Source organism: Lacerta agilis, chromosome 3, assembly GCF_009819535.1.
Source record: "Lacerta agilis isolate rLacAgi1 chromosome 3, rLacAgi1.pri, whole genome shotgun sequence".
NCBI classification, from domain to species: domain Eukaryota; kingdom Metazoa; phylum Chordata; class Lepidosauria; order Squamata; family Lacertidae; genus Lacerta; species Lacerta agilis.
Window position 1 is genome coordinate 94,713,473 of NC_046314.1, and position 21,994 is coordinate 94,735,466.

General features: G+C 43.2%; 1 protein-coding gene across 1 annotated transcript; it reads left to right on the forward strand.

Annotated features, from left to right (window-relative positions):
• Positions 1–837: 837 nt before the first annotated feature.
• On the forward strand, positions 838–6,925 carry SLC30A1 (solute carrier family 30 member 1). The gene is made up of 2 exons (XM_033144822.1): positions 838–1,663; positions 5,881–6,925. The coding sequence occupies exons 1-2, from the start codon at positions 1,063–1,065 to the stop codon at positions 6,777–6,779; spliced, it is 1,500 nt and encodes a 499-aa protein (XP_033000713.1). The 5' UTR covers positions 838–1,062; the 3' UTR covers positions 6,780–6,925.
• The last annotated feature ends 15,069 nt before the right edge of the window (positions 6,926–21,994 follow it).

Sequence of the window (21,994 nt, forward strand, 5' to 3'; positions counted from 1 at the left end):
GAAATGTTGTTGTTGCTTTTGACGGACACAGGGACATCGTTACTCGGGAACCGTTGCCCTTGGTTGTTGCGAAGGGGAAGAGTGCGGTGTATCGCGTGCGCACTGACAGGTTCACACATGCAGCCCAGCGCCCTCCTTCCTTACATTCGCCTCGTGTCCGGGAGCGGCTGCCAAGAGCGGGAGGGTCAACCGGTCAGTATCGCCGAGGCGGAAAGGGGAAGCTCGGGCCGGGTGTAAAAGAGCCACTGTGAGGTAAATGCCGCGTTCCACTGGTGGGCCGTGTGGAAAACCGGGACGATGCGCGCGGGTGGGGGGAGGGAGGGGAGGGGCGAAGGAGGAAGAAGGCTCTTCTGTTCCTTCAGCGCAACCACGTTTTGCACCAGTCCCGAAAAAAATGACTCTTTCGGAGGCGGAGGCAGAAGCGGAAAGCGAAAGCTGATAGGCTGCCGTACACCGCGACTGACCGCGTCACCCCAATCGAAACCAGCGCCACGCCCCCCGAGGCCGCGCCCCCGCCCCCCCAGACGAAGCCGGAGGTTCGGCGGGCGAATCCCGAAGCCGCGTGTAGGCGTGGCGGTTGGGACTGGTCGCAAGTCCGTCTCGGTGCCAATCAGCTCGCGGGGGAGGCGTGACCGGACCCCGCCCGGTTGCCGGGGCCGCCGCCAATGAGCGAGTCGGCGGTGGGCGGGCCTTCGCGGCGGGCGGCGCGGTTGCCGGGAGCCGTCTCCAATGAGGAGGCCCCGAGTGGGCGGGCCCACGCGGCGGGCGGCTCTGGGGTTCCGTGTGGAAAGGAGTGCGAGGGGGTTCGGGTGCAAAGTTTAGTTTCAAACCGTCTGCAAAGAACGGCGGTGCCGCTGCTACTGGTCCTCATTCGAACGCGGCGGCAGACGGAGGCGGCGGCTGAGGAGAGCGGAAGCAAAGAAGCCGAAGCGTCGACAGCCTGAAGCGGCCGAGGCGCAGTCTAAGAGCCGCCGGCCGCCGCTCCACCACCTCCCTCGGCAACAGCGGCCGCTTCGTGGGCGCCGCCTGGGTCCTGCCGGGTCTCCTCCGTCTCGGCTGAGGATGGGCGCGGAGGCTCCAGTCCGGCGCCAGCAGGGATGCCGCCGGGTGCGGCTGATGTGCATGCTGGCGCTGACCTTCCTGTTCTTCGTGGTGGAGGTGGTGGTGAGCCGGGTGACGGAGTCTCTGGCCATGCTGTCGGACTCCTTCCACATGCTGTCCGACGTGATGGCGCTGGTGGTGGCGCTAGTGGCCGTGCGCTTCGCGGAGCGCACCCGCGCCACCAAGAAGAACACCTTCGGCTGGGTGCGCGCTGAGGTGATGGGCGCGCTGGTCAACGCCGTCTTCCTGACGGCGCTCTGCTTCACCATCCTGCTCGAGGCCATCGAGCGCTTCACCGAGCCCAACGAGATCAAGCAGCCCTGGGTGGTCATCGGCGTCGGCGCCGCAGGGCTCCTCGTCAACGTCCTGGGGCTGTGTCTCTTCCACCAGCACGGCGGCGGAGGAGGCCACGGGCACTCGCACGGGGGAGGAGGAGGGGGCCGCCGGGGCAACTCCCGGGTCAAGGCAGAGCAGCCTTCCGGAGACCGGCAGAAAGAAGAGGAGACCAACACCCTGGTGGACAATTTCAGCGGCTTCAATGGAGTCAGCCTGGAGAAGCTAGGTGAGCTGGGGGGGGGGGGGGAAGAGAGGTGGGCGAGAAGGCCTCCCCTCTGCCCGGGGATGGCTGGCTTCTCTCACGCACACCCCCAAATATGAGGGGTACCCGGAAGCGGTCCGAGCCTCCATCAGAATCAGGTTATTCGGCTGAGCAGGTCTTTAATATTCCAACTAAACTGGCGGCCTGGCAATATTTCTAGTCTGCACAAGAGCCGGTAAGCAACACTTCTAAACAGACGTTTGCATTCTGTAGGTTCAAAGATAAAATGAAACTGCCCTTTCTTAAGGAATTGCACACTTCAAATCTCATAGTCTTGGTGATAGTTGTCATTGGCGCATAATATGCTTCCTATTGCAGCTTGGTTCCATTTAAAGACCTGGCAAAAGAGGAAGTGCTTCTAGCTACTGGAAACCAATACCATGCAGAGGCGTTGGGTGTAGATCAAGGAATGTCAAGGAGCTCATTCTGACCATCAGGAATTATGGGAAGCTGCTGCAGCACCCATTCAGTATTCTGTTCTGTTTTATGGAAGGACCCCTTTGTACAGAACAGGAACACACCTTACTTTATAGGATACAGTGGTACCTCGGGTTACATACACTTCTGGTTACATACACTTCAGGTTACATACTCCGCTAACCCAGAAATAACGCTTCAGGTTAAGAACTTTGCTTCAGGACAAGAACAGAAATAGTGTTCTGGCGGTGCAGCGGCAGCAGGAGGTCCCATTAGCTAAAGTGGTGCTTCAGGTTAAGAACAGACCTCTGGAACAAATTAAGTACTTAACCAGAGGTACCAGTGTAAGTACCTTGAATTCCCTACATGAAAGCCACCAACATTTCACAATCTTTGCTGGTGGCATTAAGCTTTCGCAGAACGCAAGGAAAGGGACTACAGCAATGCTTTTCAGATTTCTTACCTTTAGAGCCCCCTTTCCAAGATGTCTGCTGAGACAATCCAGCATGTCTGCCTTCGAACCTTGCAGAGGAGTCTGATGCAGATTTAAAAGCACATAAGACAGGTCAGGCATGCCTTCCATCCTACTTTAATGAAAAAGTATGACTTTAGGAACCATAAGTTCCTGTGACCATGCATTGCAGGGGAAATTCAGTAGTGGTGGGCAAGCTGTTACAGAGGAAGTTACTGCTGTTAATGTTCTTGCCACTGAGGAACCCTTGGGCTTCCAAGAACAGTTTTGACAATTGAGGTCCTACAATCAACCTTCTTTCTTTTACAGCTTGATGAAGGAAACTTTATATCCTATAGCGCAATTTGGGCTCATGGGGAAATTTGCAGAACCCACTATGTAAGGTTTAACACGTTGCATTAAAGTGGACAGAGTGGCAAAGCTCACAGAAGGCTGAAGCTTCTGTTAACTGCCTTCCCAACACTCCTGATGAGCAGAATGAACTCTGCTGACATTCCTGATCTGCACCCAAAGCCTTTGCATGGTATTGGTTCCAGTAACTAGAAGCACTTCCTCTTTTGCCAGGTCTTTAAATGGAACCAAGTTGCAATAGGAAGCATATTATCCATAGATGACAATGATCATGACTATGGATGTGGAATGTAAAATTCCTTATGAAAAAGCAGTTTTGTTTTATTTCTGATAATACAGAATACAGTGTCTGTTTATAAGTGTTGCTTACAGCTCTTCTAGAGACTTGAAATATTGCAAAACCATCAGCGTAGTCAGAATATTAAAGACCTATTCAAGCCAGATATAATTTCCTGGGATCTTACCAAAATACTGTAAAAGTGGAGTGGTACAAAAGTTTACATTGTTGCTCGTTGCTATGTCAGCTGAACTACTTAGCTCTGCTTTGGTATTCTTGCTTAATTCTGTTTTCATTAAAGCATTAGTAATTTGGTTTTTGTAAAAAAATGAAAATAAAGGCCCTATGTATTTGAAAAGTCATCTCTTAATTTCAGGCCACTGGAACTCATAATTGATCCTAGCAACATCTCAGATGAAAGAACTTGTTATCTACTGTAGAAATAAATGGGAATCTATGGCAATACACTACTGTATATTTAATATAATTTTAGGTTATGCCACTAAATTATTTTAAGCCTCTATTTCATGTTTTAATAGGGAGTCAGTGATAGGATAATAGTCAGGCGGCATATTATGACAGCTGGTAGGATCTGGACAAGTAGTTGTATGGCGAAGTTCCCTTTCATAGAGAAGTGGACCAACTTCTCTCTTTCTGTCTCTAGAGGGTCTCTCTTTCTGTCTTCTACAGCCCACCAGTCATCCTCAGTATTGGCACCTAGGTAGCACACTGTTGTTCCTCTAGGGCTGTATGTAGCCCAGAGTCTTCCACTGAAGCTAGTCCATACAGTTGAAGGATGATTAGCTGCCAACAGACTACACAGCTATATTTCCTTTACTGAACTGCAAGTGAATGGAATTGAATATATTTTTAAAAAGTTATGCCAAGCATGGCAAACCTTCTATGTCCTGCCCCAGGTATAGTAAGGATTTTAAGTTGAACGTAAGTTTTGCAAAATACTAGGGGGGGGGCATAAAGTTAGTCTGGCAATAGTTGGAGGTGATAAATGTTCGGCCCGGCAGAGCAAGACTATCACAATTAGGCAATATGCTGGCTTATTCACTCAGCTTTATTTCTTAGTGCAAAACAGGAAGGAGGATTTCTTGAGTAGTTCCTATAGTTGCAGGTCATGAAGCCTAAAAGTGATGTATCAGTGTGCTTAGTTCATATCTTAAGCATATACCTGTTAGCAGACCTTGACTTTCTGCTACTTTTAAAAGCTGTCTTCTTTTTGGTATGCATGATCATAACTCTTGAACTCACTTGAGGATGCTACTTCTGGGACTTGTAAAGTACATTATATAGGTGGAGTTTACCTGGTGAAACAAGTGTGGGAGTTGTGATGGTTTCCAGTTCTACCGGTTATATTGGTGAAATCACCAAGCAAAATTTTGCTCACAGTCGATATCCATGCGTGAATATCTCAAAAACTTTTTGCAGTTCACAAAAAGAAAAATCTCCTTTGATGTAATGGCTGGTTTGTATCAGCAAACCCATTTGTATGATATTCCAGTGTGAGAACAATTGCTTGTGTCAAAAAGCTGCAGAGAGGTTTCTCAAAACTATTAGTATCTGGGACAGTCTTTTTTATTTGAATCAGAATTGAGGGCACACTTGTAAAGTAGGATGGGTGCATGTCTGTTTCAATACAATTCAAAGTTGGAATAACTTCCAGTTCAAAATAATACTTGCATAACAAAGGTTACAGTAATGGCATTTGACTTCATATGGTCTTGACAGCTGCCACTCTTTTGATAGACGCCACCTGCCATTGCAGTGACATGGCTTCTCTGCCATGTCATTGTGGACATGTAGGCATGTATAAGCTGCTTCATATCTGTGACATGATAGTTCATGGTAGTGCATTATTTCAACTGATGGTACCTGTTGTGCAGACTGGAGCTTGTATTTTTTTGGAAAATAATGAAATGTCTCAAATCTCTCCCCGTTCCTTGCTGCACACAGACTGCATGCTCCTTTAACCTTCCCTCCCTTTCCACCCAATCTTACTGAATCATTACCTAATTTATTAAAACAATGCATGAGAGCTAGTGTAGTGTTGTGATTCTGAACTTAGAAGCCTCCATTCAATTCTTAGCTCTGCCACCATCAAGCCACCCTCTCTCAGCTGCCTCCCTTGTAATACAGATATAATAGTGACCTACTTTAGTGTTATAATAAGGAATACTGAGAATACATTGAATCCTTTGAATGCTCTGAATCAGTGTTTCTAGATTGCAAGTCAGAACCCATAACTGGGGCATCTAGACTAGCAGTAATACCACCATTTTGTTGTTTTTATCCTCTTGGGTTAGGATATTCCCACCCACCCCCTGAAAATGAGAAGAGCAGAAAGATGGTTATATTATTAAAATATTAATATTGAGATTCCTTATTACAGGTTTCTGTTAAAAGTGGGTCTGGGATCTGAAAAGATGACTTCTCTCTGTAGTGTTTGAAAAACCACTGACTTGGTTGCTGTTACAAGTCATTATTCTGTAATGTGGTGTGTGTATACTAGTGGTTGCAAAACTCTACAAAGAGAACTGCCTTCCATAACTCCCCTCCTCCAAATATTATATTGTCCCCAATATTGCTAGTAGTCTGTTAACCCACTCCACAAGGCTTCCTGTCCATGTAACAATGTTGCTCTTGTGTTTGCAGGTGATGGGGCAAAAGAGAACCAAATGGAACTTCAGCCAAATGGGAATATTGATAATGACACCGCTCTGGACATAGAACCTGACGAAGACACTAGTGGTCAACTCAATATGCGTGGAGTATTTCTTCATGTTCTTGGAGATGCCCTGGGCTCAGTTATTGTTGTGGTGAATGCTTTAGTATTTTACGCTTACTGGACTCCTTGCCCTAAGGATGGGCCTTGCATTAACCAATGTATCAATGACGATTGTGCAGAAAACATTACACAGTTATCTAGTAGATTGAATACAACTGAGTTATGGAAAATTCCTGTAGCTGGTCCCTGCTGGGTTCTATATTTAGATCCTGCATTGTGTCTCATAATGGTTTGCATTCTGCTCTATACAACTTACCCACTTCTTAAAGAATCCGCCCTCATCCTTTTGCAAACAGTTCCGAAACAAATTGATATTCGTTCTTTAAATGCGAAACTCCGCAAACTGGAAGAAGTTGAAGCTGTCCATGAATTGCATGTTTGGCAGCTAGCAGGAAGCAGGATCATTGGCACTGCTCACATTAAATTTAAGGACCCAGAAACTTACTTAAAAGTTGCGAAGGATATTAAAGAGGTATTTCATAATGAAGGGATACACGCAACAACCATACAGCCTGAGTTTACTATTGGGGAGGCTGTAACCAAATGTGAACTTCCCTGCAGAACCCAGTGTGCTCTGAAGCAGTGTTGTGGAACTACGGGAAAGACTACTACAAAGAAGACCGATAAGTCCCCTTCCGTTTCTATTTCTTTCTCTGAAATAGCCGTTGACTCTTCACAGCACAAAACCAGGAGGACTAAATCAGAGTGTATACCTACTGTAAAGCTTGAGGAAGATCCTAACAAACAGTTTGAATCGTCTTTGTAATTCCCAAAGTTGTGCTGAGTGAAGTCTGGATTCAACCACAGGTTGATTTTGAGAAGAAAGACTAGCATTAAAGAGACAAGTTGCAAAGTATTGTAATTGTTGAAGTCCCTGTTCTGGTCACAATACTTAAATCTAGGCTGCCTGTTTGAAAGGATATAATTGTGCCGTCCCAACACAATATGTGCTTGTGTTAACGTTTAGTGGAATTACACCGAAAAGTTTACCGATGCTTCAACAACTCTGGAGAACCAGTATCAACATTTCTGCCAAGATGCTGCTTTTTTTTTTTTGATTAAAAATTAAAATTGAGTTCTTCAGCAACCCATTTCTCCATTTGGAAATCAGTATGTGTTAGAGAAATCCAGGAAGAAGCCTTTCTACTTATTGTGTGTGTGAATGTGAATGTTTTACAAACCATAAAGGAAGCCAAAGTTGGCAGAATTATTTTTTTAAGGTAGACTGAGGAATTTTTTCCCTTATACATGAAAAAGTGAACCCTATTTCATGTAGGTTATACTCCATAGTATTAGTAGTAGCATCTTAAAACATATCTAGTACTGGTTGATTAAAAAAACAAACCCTGTTTATGTGTTGTACTGGGGGCCTAATGAAAAATGGCTGCTTTGAAAATGGGATTTGTAAAAGATATGCATATCCACATGACTCTAAGGATAACTTTTAAGACAGAAATTGACCAGTCCTTTTAAAGGCATCTCAGTTTGTGCATTCCCCAATTGTATAGGTTTAAGAATTTTTTTAAATAATACCTTACTTTCAAGTAAATTTATGCCAGCACTAGAAACAGCTGATATTTGTCATTGCAGTGTCATCTACGGCTTGCTGAAATGGAAGAGTTAATATTGTTTGGATTACATCTAGTTTTGAGTTAAAAGAAGGTTTTTTACTTTTTTTTTAAAAACATGGAATTTAGCAGTGTATAAACATATTCTCATTTGATGTATTTCATGATGAGCCATGATGAGCCATTTTACCCAATGTGCAGCTGAAATGCATTATTTTTAACACAATACAGGCAGCTGCTTCATGAAGCAACTGTTACAACTTAACTAAGCTGCTTCAAATCAACCTCCTCAACCTGGTGCCTTCCTGATGTTTTGAACTGCAACTCCCTTCTGCTCCAATCAACATGGCAGTGGCCAAGGTGTGATAAGTTTTAGTCCAAAACCACCAGGAGGGTATCAGGTTGGAGAAGGATATGGCACACCTTGGCTTATTGTGACATGAGTGAGCTTTGAGATCCAGCTGTGAAGAAAGCAGAAGCTTTCACATCCAGTCTTCATCAATTGCAGCTGTTCAGTTCATCCAAACTCAATAATAATTATTAAATAAGATTTGGTTGAAACAAATCAACTTCATACTATGGGTTATGAAGCAGGCTTGTTTCAACAAACCATAGTTTATCCACAGTTTAGGTTTTGGATATAATGGTGAATTGTGCTCAATTGCAGCTAATAAAACAAAAACAAAACCAGAAGTGAAAGCTTCTGACCTCCTTGTAGCCATACAGAGGAGCAGCAGGAGCTTGAGACTTTTGGGGCCTTCTTCCTGTCAATAAACCATGGCTTATTAATAAACAATTTATCAATAAACCACGGTTTATTGTGACATCTGAACTCCTCCACCAGTCAATTCTCATAACCCGGAACATATTTTGTGTATTGAATGCGCATGTTGGAGCAAATTCTAGCCTTTTCTGCTCTTGGTTTTGAGGAGCAGTTACTGCTACCGGTACCTGTTCAGAAATGGAATTGCTGCATAAATTTGTGGATTGCAGTCAAGCCACTTGGCTAATCCTCTTAAAATCGCCACCTTAGTTCTATTGAAGTTGCAGAGGCTAATCTTATGTTGAATGCAAGGGTGCTAGCCAATAGATTTCTGGATTGCAACTAGCCTTTACCTGTTCTTGATCAATTAGAAATAGAGCTAATTCTTAAATCAGAGCTGGCATTAATGCTGACTATTTCTAAAGCATTTTTAATAGCCCTTATTGGAAGTCTTTATGGGATTGCAAAATTTCCTTATATATTTTAGTTATTCCAACAGTTGATTTATGTACAATTGCTGTAGAACCAGGAACTACAAGAAGAAATAGGATGTTTGAGGTCTTCCTTATGCATTGCTACTTTACCTTTTTGATGAGGGGGGGTGGGGGTGGGGCAGTGTAATTTGCATTGTTTAAATGCAGACTCTTTTATTATATTGCTATTTAGGTTTGTTCCCCAACTTAAAAATGGAAAGTCACTAATTTGTCATTCTTGGCATGGAATTGCAAACAAAGCAAGTGATCAGTGGCTTCCACTCTACACCCCCTGCTCAGCAGTGTTGCAGTCAAACCTCATTTTTTCAGAACAAAATTATTCTGTTAAGGAGCTGTAAAGTGTTGGAAATATGTATTTGTAAAATGATCAAATACATCTACCTTTTCCTTCTGGGCTCTTTGTTATAAGGGCCACTTGTTAGTTAATACTCCCAGTTTGTCCCCCACATATTATTGCACGCATGTAAAAACTGTTGTACAGTTCTCATGGAGCTGTATTTTAATAAGATTTTTTCAGCTGCTTTTCTTTCACATTGACATGGCTAGATTGGTATAGCTGGGAACGGGCAGGCATATATTGATGGACAGGCAGGAAAGCTACAATAATGCTGTAAATTCTGGGTCTCGAAGCCAAGGTTTCCTATCTTTTTAGTGCTAGAAGTATGAGCTTGCTCACTCTCTGTCTCCCACTCCCTCCCTTCCTCTTTTAAAAATGTGTGTGGCCTATATCCCACATAGTAAACATTCTAGTTCAAGAGAGTCTCACTTTTAACCTCATCTGTCCCCTGATGGGCCAATTTTTTTTAAAATCTGGGTTAGTATACTTTGCAATATGGTAATAGCTTTTTTCAAAGACTGCTTCGTCTCTCTAAAGCACGAACTTTGACTCTCATTGAGTTTGCACTGCAGTGGTAAGGGAGAAAAGCAGCTAATTGTGTACCAGGTGTGGTCCTGATTATAATTATTATTACTATTATTATTATGCAATAGCTTGGCTTTTACAACAGAATATGTTGTGTTCATCTCTGCTTTTGCAGGTAAGGTTTCTGGTATGTCAGCTGTCTTAGGTACGTTTGGAAGAAAATGGAACAGCTGGAGTACCTTCCAACTATAGGAGGCATTTTTTTGTACTTGATTGTATATGAAAATATTGAAGCCAGTTTTGTAAATTCTTGTATAAGGTAGTATTTTTCTCCTGAATGCTAGTGGTGTTGAAGGCTGTTCCATGTAGATAAAAGTAATTAACACACTGTGCTCAGGACGTGCATTTGTGGTGAAGTAGCTGTGCGAGTTTATTCTGAAGTTTTGCAGCGAAAACTAATCATAGCTTTCTGGGATATTGCAATGAACAGAGTACTAAGCCACCTCAAATTACAAGTTTCATTGTGAAAACACACTGTTGTATCCACTGACTGTTAATATATGAAGCTGCTCAAAGAGATTTGAAATAATTGAACACTTAGGGTCTATTTGCTGAATCACGAAATATTTGTAGAACCAGCCTCTAATACAAAGGGTGGTATTCAGCCTTTTACTCAAGAGCAGCCCTGTGGAAATTAAAGGACATAACTTAGTAATGCCCACTAATTTCAGTGGGACTATTCTGAGCAAAACATCATACTACGCAAACAAATTACCTTTACAAAACAAAACTGAGCGTTTAACAATGGTACCTAAAATTCTGGAGAATGTTTCAAAACCACTTAAAGTGCTGGAAGCAAGTAGTGCTGAAGATGTCTTTGTTATGTTATAAAATCTGCTTCCCCCCCTCGCTCCCAGCCTCTGAGCACCTCTAACTCTTGCTGTATGCAAATGAAGTTTCTGTTCAGAGATTCATTTAAGAGCACTGAGAGCAGCTCTGGCACTGACTCCACTGAGACAATGGGGAAACTGTTTAGAATAGAATGCACTTTCTGACTTTTCTCATTGATGGGGCGGGGAACTACCTTTAACACTACACCCTCTGCTTTTTGACTTTTTAAGTTTCTCGTGAAAGGAGTATTATGTATTTAAGGGTATTAAGTACAATATTTAAATATGCTGCTTTAATTTCATAACAGCATCGATGTAGCCTTCTGGGACTCTGGCTTATGTTTACAAAACAGTTACTGAATATTACAGTAAATATTCTATTTTAGTTCTATCTTGCACCATTGCTTCACCTCTTGGTGGACTGAAAGGTACTATAATGCTTCATGTGCCTGAAATAAGAACATATTTGACAGATTATTTTTTTTTGTAAGCCAAATGCAGCCTTACTTATAACAGGAGCTTTCATACCTCTGTGATTCTGGGTTTGTCATTAAAATGCCTGTGTGAAGAACACTCCCATGTCTTACAAATGTGTGAGCCTGGTTCTTTCCCCCTCCCCCACATGCGCTCTCTCTCTCTCTCTGTGTGTTAAGTGTTCTTGAGCTTAGTCTCCAAACCCTTTTGCTCAGTGGTAGCTCGAAAGGCATCTCTTAAATTCTATGGGTCGTATTTGAAACCAATGCTTTGGAGACATAATTGGCATATCTGTATCTCGCGACATCATGCCAGTGACAACGGGCTTCTGCTAAACCAGTTATGACTCTTGTGTTTCCTTGCATAAAACCTGAAAACTGAAAAGGAAATAAATGTTGCTGTATAAAACATGAAACTTGGCAGGGTCCTTTGTTTCTCCTCTTACTGAAATTGGTTTGGTAACATCAAAAACATTTCTAACTGGAGGTTTGGCTAAATGAATTTGTTCACAGTGGGGGGGGGGCGTAATGCAAGGTTAGTTTAAGTAGAGTTCTGAGACATGAGATATGGCTAACAAGGGCCCAGTCTTTCACCAAATCTCAAGCCCCAGGCCAGTTAGGGCATAGGTCTAGAAATGCTTTCACACCATGCAACCTGATCTGGCTGCTAGGGCTGTGCTAGGGTTGCTGCAGTCAGAAAATCAAGAAGCAGCAGAATCTAGATCAAGTCTTCACCTTCCTGATTCTGAACAAAACAAAATCGAAAATTCTTTCTAGTGGCACCTTAGAGACCAACTGAGTTTGTTCCTGGTATGAGCTTTCGTGTGCATGCACACTTCTTCAGATACACTGAAACAGAAGTCAACATCCCACACAACGATGGTTTACAAGCTATAAGGAACACCATTTCAGATAAAACCACAGCAGACTTTGCTACGAAACTCTGTCATTTTGTCCTTACCCACAACAACTTCAAATTTGGTGAGGACCTGTTCCTTCAGATCAACGGCACAGCAATGGGCACCCGCATGGCCCCACAGTATGCCAACATCTTCATGGCAGATTTAGAACAACGTTTCCTAAACTCCTACCCACTCAAACCTCTCTTGTACCTGCGTTACATTGATGATATTTTTATTATCTGGACACATGGTCAACAGACCCTGGACACCTTCCACAAGACGTTCAATGACTTTCACCCCACCATCAACCTAACTATGAACCAATCTATGCAAGATTTCAGTGTATCTGAAGAAGTGTGCATGCACACGAAAGCTCATACCAGGAACAAACTCAGTTGGTCTCTAAGGTGCCACTAGAAAGAATTTTCGATTTTGTTTTGACTATGGCAGACCAACACGGCTACCCACCTGTAACTGATTCTGAACAGTTTATCAAGTCTACCCGCCATACAATTAGTTCTGTGCATAGCTTTATCAGGGGTGCACTAGCTAAAAATTCCATAAAAGAACATTGCGTAGCATTAATATGTAATTGCTGACATCTCTAGTAGTCGGAGTGCCTATATGCAAATTTCTGCTGGCTCAAAGGTTGCACCAAGCAGCCTTTTGTTACAGAAGAACTACTGTAAAAGGAAAAGCAAGTTCTTGTCCTCTTTCACAAAGCCTGTTAAGAGAGAAGCCTATAAACATTTTGTTGAAGTCCCAATTTTGCCAAGGCTAAAATGGGAGGAAGACTTGGGCAGATCAAAGGGAGAAGAGATTAAACACTGCCACACAGGTCTTCAGTGTGTCTTTAAAGTGTCCATAAAGGAAACTATTCAGGGAAGCAAAAAATAAAAAAAAAATCTCATGGATCACACAGCTGGGTAGATGAAAGAGCAATCAAGATGTAAACTGCTTTGGGAAAATATTGTTCTTCCCCTTGGAATTACACATGTTTTTCACTTGTGATGCAAGTGGTCTAACATCCTTGCTTCAACTTAAAAGCACCTACTGTTCATGTTGCTGGAAAATGCAACACTTTGGTTGAGACAAATATAGGCTGGGGTGGGTTTCCTTGTTTGGACCTCAAGCGCTTTGTTTTCGAATGTCTGTAGTCAGACACTAGAAAACCTCTACAAACATTTTATAGACTGACTTTCTGAGCAGAGCATTCATTTGCATATAGGTGGCTGGTAAAGACCTTGACTTGATCCCGCCTTGATGAGTGCAGTGACTTTCTTCAGTGCATTCTTCATAGATCCTTCCCTTGTATAGAATTGGCACCTGCATCTTTGAGCAGCTGTCCGAGCAGCATGCATTGTGCACTCCTTCCGAAATGTAGATGCATAAATTAAGTTAAATCCATATGGTTTCACTGTCTACACATTGGCTTAAAGCATCTGTGTCATTTCACCACAGTGCTCCCTGCTTCTGAAGATTATCTGGGTGGGAGAATCATTTGGTGGGAAATGTGCTATTATTGCTAGTTTGGCTGCGGGAGAATTGCCATTAGGCAGAATGAGTTTGCTACCTTAGCTCAATTTTTGAGTGCTATGGAAGTGCAGAAAGTTGTATTTTAACTGTGAGGGTAGGGTGTGATGCACAAGGGATTTTCTGCCTTGGGTGCTAAAATAACTTAGCTGGTTTTGGGTACTCTGCACTTGACTGGGGGGAGGGATGTCATTTATTGCAGTGCCTCAGGCAGCAAAATATATTGGGCTAGCCACGAAGGAAACAGAAAAACCTATGAAGTGAATACAAGTTTAACAGTTGGCTTTTACAATGTGCTGTGTGAAACAACTAGACTCGGGCTGAAGGTGCATTTGGCTCTTGTGTTGGCAGCAGCCCTTCATGCTGTAAGGGAAAACATTTTTCAAAAGGAAAGCAGCTTTTGGTTTCGCACTAAGATCCAATCTTTATTTTTTTAAATAAAAAAGCTCAGAAATCCATTGGCTACCACAGAACATTTGGTTTGCCTGAACTGGCTACATGTATCTCTCAGCCCATGTGTTCAATCTGAGCTGCTGTGTGTCCCAATAAGTGAGGACTGAATATTCTTTTCTCACAGTTTATGAAATGCCACTGGGTGAAACTGAGGCCTGGTCTACTCACGAGGCAGAGGAGGTGGGAGAACAGAATGCTCCGCTAGATTGCCGGTGCAGAATTTCATATTTGCATGCTCTCTTGTAGGAAAGAAAACAACCCTGCAGACGGAAAACCAGTATCACAAGGAATAAACTGGGTTTAGAACTGTGCAGGAATAGACTGCAATTCTTAATTGTTTAGGAGGAGTTGGTTTTTTTTTTTTTTTTTTTTACAGAGAGGAGCATCCAAAACTGGTGCCCCTACGCGTAGTGTGAAATGGTACACTCCAGACTCTACCATCTCAGGATTCTCTAATCCCCCCCAGCTCCATTCTGCTGCATGTATAGACCAATCCTGCCCCTGGCTTCTGTGAATAGCGCTATTATTTTTGCATTGTGATCACAAAGGGTACCCAAAGGGATGCAATCGATCCAGATTTATATACCACTTAAAAAAAAAAAGCTCTAAGTGGTTTACATAAAATGATACAGAACATTCATAAGGAAATAGCAATAAAATGACATTTATCAAAATAACAGAGAAATCAACCGTTTTATAATGTGTATTAAAAATGATATATCTGCATGTTTCTTTGTGTCATTTATGCTGGCTTTTGGAGAATGTCCCAGCATTTTCTGCTCGTTTACAATCTTGCGATATGCGTTTCACAGTGCAATCTTATACATGTCTAAGGAAAAGTAAGCCCTACTGACTGTCAGGTAAGTCGGCATAGAGTTGCAGTCTCAGATGCATATCCGTGTTCTTTGGTAAGGCTGTGCTAATACATATTGAGTTCTGCAATATAGGAAGCAGCCTTATACTAAGTCTGAACATTGCTCCATTTACCTCTATACAGACTGGTGGAGGCTTTGACCTTGAATAAGTGTCAACTAAGGGATTGGCTCTCCTGGGTAGAATCCAGAAGGGAACTGCAATTAATCAGAAACACCCAATTTCTCCCTTGGTATCCACTCTTGAGAACAGAGCATTTTAGAGCTAGCTATCTGGCCAAACTCTCGCCAGTTTCCTTCAGAAATGCCTTTACTGAGCTGCGTTTCCAAGTGATTCCCACTACGACAAGGTCCCATACGCAGACAGCTTTTGTATTTGTGGTCAATCTCAGGTGCAAGACCTCACTCATTATCTGTTAGCCTGCCCTGTAGATAGAGACCTGCTTTCTGAAACATTTTTTTTCTCAACCAAGCATGCCCTGGCAGAAATGGTCTGGTTTCTTTGTAGTGAAGATAATAGCTTTGAAACGCACAAGGCGGTCCTCTAGACATTGCCTGGGGTGTGTGGACGGAATGGAGTTAAATAAAATTGCTATGAATTATTGTGATTTGTGGAGGTTTAATTTGAAATCAAGCTGGATTTCAGTTTGTTGGTGTCTCTGGTCACCTCTGTCTTGGATGTTGGCTCATATTATAGATGTGTTGAATTGTATTGACTGGCAGAGGCTTTCCAGGGGTACATGCAGGAGACATTCCCAGTCCTACACAGAGATGCCAGTGACTGAATCTGGGGGTTTGGGCCTTCCCCAGATTCTGAAACTTCAAGGCCAAGTGGGCTTTTGCTGTAGAACCATTCCATCAGTCGGGCTGCCTTGTTAATTTTACAAAAATATTCCATGCAGGCTCTTATGGACTTAACCCTACAGCACACCTGTTCATAATTCTGCCAACCTGAATGGCTTAATGGTAAGACTTTGAAATGTACTGTGCCGCTGAATTGCCTGCCAACTAACCATCACAGCAAGGCACCTCTGGAATGATATATGGCTGCAGCCAAAACCACAGTGAAGAGCGAAGAGCCAGATTCAAGTGGTTGCACTATTAATAGGATTGCATTTGTAAAGTCAGGCCCCAGTGTGAATGAATGAAAGAGTGCTGTCTGAGTCAATATGTAAGGACTTTGCCAGATAGACAATGAGCCAAGACTTTGTGCTACTGTCAGCATAGAGGAGCAGTAGGGTGCATTTGAAGGTGTGTGAGAGAGGCATGTCTAAGGCCACCTAATGAGTTTATGGGCAAGGCAAGATTTGAACAGGGGATATCTCCTGACCATATTGGTTGTGAGTCCTGGAAGACCTGCTCCTTGCCTTGCAGGCCATTTTCACCTGTCCTGGGTGGGTCTTTCGTTGCATTTTTAATATTTTGTTGGGAGCCTCCCAGAGTGGCTGAGACAACCCAGTCAGATGAGTGACAAACAAACAAACAAACAAACAGTATTATTTATACCCTGCCTTTTCCCCTGATAGGGATTCAATGTGGCTTATAGATAAAACAGGGAAAGCCAAAAACATAAAACAAAAATGAAGATTAAAAAAATCCAAAACATGAATAGAATTAAAACTATAGACTTTTATTTTTTTAAAAAAAATAATACAAGGATCAGGTGCTTTTCTAAAAACAGCAAAATTGTGCACTGTTTTACTTGCTGCCTTTGGAGCAACTTTTTCCATGTCTACCACGAATCCCCGCATAACATGTTGAGTACGAAAGTACAAGGTCTAAAGGCTAGGATATATGCCAGACTCAGCAGTTCTGCTCTTAAGCCTGTAGGACTTTGTCAACAGTGCACAGGATGTCTTTGGAAGCAGAGTTAAGTGGGATCGAAAGAGAGAATCTCATTTAACTACAGCCCATGTGCATACAGAGTGTCCTGATGTGCTAGCTAAACACCAGGTCAATTCATGGTGAGCGAACTGTGAATGAGAGGCAGTGTAGTGCAGTGGTTAGAGTAAGACCTGAGAGGCCGGGGTTCAAATCCCCACTCAGTCAGGAAGCTCACTGGGTAACCTTGCACCAGTCACTGCTTCTCAGGCAGTGGTTTGAAGACTTTTAACGCCTTCGCTACATTTGAACACACTCCCTATAAACATGAGCTTCACATGGATACATATTTGCACGTTTAGACAGCATACCATGGTTCCCACTTATCAAAATGGACCACATCCGACCTAGTTATCTGACAAAGCTCCCACTTGCCGTACTAAGAATCGCTTTTGCAGAATTACGATTCCAATCGATGCCCTCGTCGGTGGTGGATGGTCGGTACAGCAAAGTACAGACTTTGTCTGTGTGGGCAACCTTGCGTAGAGGACCCGTACCACTATTTATTGCAATGCCAGCTACATATAGAACCAAGAGACCGATTTATAAAACCCCTGCTTACGAATAGAAGAACTCGAACAGGGCAGAAAGAGTGAAACGGCTGCTGAGTAATACTGATGACTTTGTAACTTACAAAGTAGCACTATATGCGTTGGCAGCTAAGAAGATCAGGAGAAAAGAACTAGATAAAATAGCGGTCAATTGCAAAGGTGATTCGGACATTTAAACTGGCACATTCTATCTGAGAACCCCCTGCTATTCCATCGTATGCAACAAATAATTTCTAGGAGACGTGACCGTGGTTCATTGTATTTGCAGTGCCTGATGTTTTTATGGTTCTTATGGTTATTGTTTTTCATTTTGTTTTCTTTGTGAATGATGCCATGGCCTTTGGCTAGTCAGTGCAATAAAGTTTATGATGATGATGATGACAAGCAGCCATTGGTATTTATCCTCCATGAGTTTGACAAATTCCCCCTTTAAAGTCACCTTCCCATCTTGTTGCAGGGAGAGGGCTCTCTAATATTAATTAACCATAATTATGAATAGCCTCCCAGGCACCTGACTCCACATGCAATTAAAGCTCTGCACACACTCCTCCCCCATCCCAAACAAAGAGATCTCATTAGGCTTGGCAGGAGCCACAATGTACCATAAGATACTTTTACCATGAATGCAAGATGTTGACACAGATGGGGCCATAACAAATCCAATTCTGCAACAGCACCTCCCCCACTGCCAAAACAACAAAATATGCCTTGAGATAATGTATGTCACTCGCCTCCTAGAGCCTTCTGCAAATCTTTGTGGAGTTTTGCTGGAGAGAGATATGGGATGGGTAGGGCTCCTTATCTACAGAGGTTGTTGTGTTGCAGCAGCAGCAGCACAGAGGTGATAATTTCGAGGGTTACCCCAGCACAGCAGAGACTATTTTGACACCATCCTCTGGATCCAAAGAACTTTGCAACTTCTTGTGCATGTAGAACATCTGGACCCTGTGGAATAAAAATAGTTAAGTTGAACACATTTTCTTTTGTTGGAACTTTAATTATACAAAGCAATGCAGCGATTGCCCACAAAGAGCTACATACGCAAGCCAAACAATGCATTAGTCCCTCTGACTTCAAAGAGAAAATTAGGCAACTCTTGCTTACAAACTTTGTAATCAACCTGTCCAAATTTTCCTTTAATCCACCAGGGTGCTGGACACTTCAGAGTCGCTTCTTTGCAAAATGTGTTGATTCCAAAGCAACAGGACAACCACAGCAAAGGGCAAAAGTATAATTTGCAGCTTGAAGGACATAGCCCTGGAGTCACAATATAAATATTGCTGATTCTCCATCCCCATGCTAATTAACCATGCATATACATAATTTCAGTTTACCTTATACATGGCTATAAATGCCCAAGTATATTATTCAGCTCTCCAGCAGAACAAGCTTCTTTTCCTTTCTTATAGCTTTCTCCTGAGTAACTCTGTCCCAACTGGACTAAACCAGTCCGTCCATGGGAGCTACACTTATATGGACACACACCGTGGCTTTTGGGGAGCTATTGGTCATAATTCCTCAAATCACATTCAGGGTGGATGTAAATGGGGGGGGGGGAATGCTATGAATAAGAGGGGGGGAAATCCCTATGGAAAATCACGTTTTAAAATTTCCTGCTCTCTGGCACCATCTGGTGTTGCATGTTTATAGCACATTCAAATCACCGTTTCTTTACTAATTTAGCTGAGTTCTCACTTCATTACCAATCCACCGTTCTGGTTCCAGTCCTTAAGGTCTGAGACTCCATTTGAAACTATGATATTAAACACAACATCAGCCTCTAAAAGGATGCTCTCCGTGAGATTATCAGTCACTTTAGGGTAGAGAATTTGGATTCTTTGAAACAAATCTAAGAGATGGACCTTGGGATTGTGGTAGAGCAGGCCGAGTGGTGCAATAGGAGAGCCCCAAAACCTTCATGATCTGTATTCAGGAAAATGCTTCTAAGTTGCTTCATTGTTGGTTCTTAACACTACAAAAGTACAACCATTCTAATAAACTTTCTTCCCCTCTCTGTTGGCAAGTGTACACAGAGGCTGGGGCTGTAACTACTGCTGTTTTGCAGTACCTCTCTCCCTAAATCCAGAGATTCCCTATGCAATCAATGTAGCTCTCCTATCTGGATTTTCAAAATATATGGAATCTCAAGATTTACAGAGAAGTAAGTGTGGAACAGCAGTAGCTGGAGGAGGAGGAGGAGGAGGAGGAGGAGGAGGAGGTATGAAAGGAGGTGTAAGGGGTTCACAATCCACATTGAGCCAAGGTAGGGACGGGTCCTAAGAAAGGGGAGGTGTAGGCCAGGGGTCAGCAACCTAAGGCCCATGGGCCGGAAGCTGCCCGCGGAGGTCGTTTGACCGGCCCCCGAACCGAGCTGCCAGCTCGCGCGCTGTGCTAAACTGGTGCAGCACAGTGCAGGGACTCACTTCTGCGGCACTTGGAATCGTGTCTACACATGCGTAGATGCTGAATATCGCAGGTGCGCGTGTGAGCATGCGTGCGTGATCCGGCCCACGGCAGGATCTCCACAGGACCGATCCAGCTCAGGTAAGATCAACCTTGCTGACCCCTGGTCTTGGCTCATATCTCCACCCCAGCCACAAAGCTCACTGGGTGACCTTGGGCCAGTTGCTGCCTCTTTGCCTAACGTACAGGATTTCTGTGAGGATAAAATGGAGAGATGAGAACCATGTATGCCACCTTGAGCAACTTGGAGGAAAAGGTAGGATATAAACAAACAAACAAACACTTTATTCTAGAATCAAAGGAGACCAAGTACTCGTTTTCTATGTAGGCTGCACACAATCTAGATCTATTGCATATTTTTTTGCCCCCTGAAAAGACCTCCTCGAGAAACAGATTTCATGCCAAAAATAAAAGCTCATTGCAGTTTGATTCTGCGTTACCCTGCAGTGGGTCTGTCTAAAAACAGAGGTAGGTGATGCTGGCAATGGGAGGAGGTGTATCCACACCTGCCCAATGATGTTGTGGATGGGAATAAACCATGATCCCAACCACCATTTCCTTCTTCGTTCATCTGGGCCAAATGCAGGGAGGAAAAGATGTGAATAGCCTAATCAAGGGTAGGGTTTTCAAATGCATATCAAATAACCACACTCACCCTTGTGGGCTGCAGGATCAAGAATCGCATGTGCAAATCATGCACACACAAAAATTGGATCTCAGTTAACTCTTTTGTGATGTAAAAGCTCCTGCCTGGAAACAGCCTCACTCTGCAAAAACGCTTCCTCCGTTCCTTCTTCAGACAGTTAGAATTTGCAGACTTTTCCATACATCTGTCGTAATCCTTTCTCTTCCTCCACCCTTCTGTTTAATGATCTGGTGAACTTCCATGCTTGCTCGCCGTTTTGTGATGTTTCCATTGGAATTTTCACAATAGCTCCCCCCCCTTTTGGGGATACTGTGCTATAGGCTACTTGATTCATTCCAGTAGCTGTTGCTGGTTGCAGCCTATAATTTCTGCCAGAGACACCTCCTGGAAATGTTGAAACCTTGGCCGACCTCTTTGCTCTCATGAATTAGGCATCTTTCAGCTGTGAGATTGCTCAATGCAAATAAATGCTTTATGAAGTAAAGAGACGGATGGCCTCAGCTATCTTAGGCTGTGTACACATTCCTGGCATAACATGCAGCTAGGCCGTCCTCAGCTCTGACTGAAATTGGTTCGGAGGAAAACACATCAAAACATAAGTGTTTCATTTTTTAAAAAATGACAGGATACAGGGCAGGCGTGGATTGTGATTAATGTTGTGTGTGCACAACATTCTCAAACCTGTATTGGGAGCACACTGGATGCAAAGTAAATGTGAGTGTTTATACAGCCTGAGTGAACCCTGTTCTTGTACTTAGGTCAGCTCAGGCTGAAATCCTCCTATCCATGTTTACCTGAGGAGCAAGCCCCATTGAACTAAATGAGACTTATTTCCATTCTATGATTCTATGAGGTACGCATACGATTGCATTGTGAGGGGTGCATATTGACATACATAATTTTAGTGCACATGCTGGATTTTGAACTCTTTTTTTAAGAATGAGTCCAGGGGAACGAGTTGATTGGCTGGCACTTGCAACAGCCAGGCAGTCACCTCTCCCATCTTGGAGCAGTTTTTGAAGGGCCTAGCTAAGCTTTACTGTGACAGAGAATTCCATAGTCTTGGCATCGCAACCAAGAAGATCCATCCATCACACCTCTGCTGGTGGCAGGTGGAGCTTCCACTGAAGAACTCAATGGCTGTGCACGGTCATGTGGGATGAGGCAGTATTTTATCATGACACCTCCCACCCCTGTGTTTAACAGTTAGCCTTGCTAATGATTTGTGCTGTGAGCCATCTTGTGGGTTTGCTGCTGGCTTGAGGGTAGGATATTCACTTAAATTTATTACTTTTTAAATAAACAGATTCTGACCATTTCATATGATGTGCTGATAGCTCAAGGACAGCCAGCTTCTTCAGCAATGAAATGCACTGAGCCAATGAAATGTATTGTAAACCGGGTGATTGCAGGTAATTGTGCACCTCATTTTAATGAATTTAGTAAGTGTCAAGCTCCATTGAATAAGGAAGCTTTTGTTTTGCAGACAATCTAACAGTGTTGCAATTCTCCATTTAAACACACACACACACACACACCACCACCACCACCATTAATTAGACATCTTATTTGACATCCAGATTATACATACACTGATCATGTATTTTAACCGGATCCTCTTTTTACCACC

What these genes read in the sequence shown, in the direction of transcription:
- SLC30A1 (XM_033144822.1), top strand. Translation starts at nt 1,063, where the DNA reads ATGGGCGCGGAGGCTCCAGTCCGGCGCCAGCAGGGATGCCGCCGGGTG. An exon ending in AGTCAGCCTGGAGAAGCTAG is followed by an intron (nt 1,664 to 5,880) that starts GTGAGCTGGGGG and finishes TTGTGTTTGCAG; the next exon opens with GTGATGGGGCAAAAGAGAAC.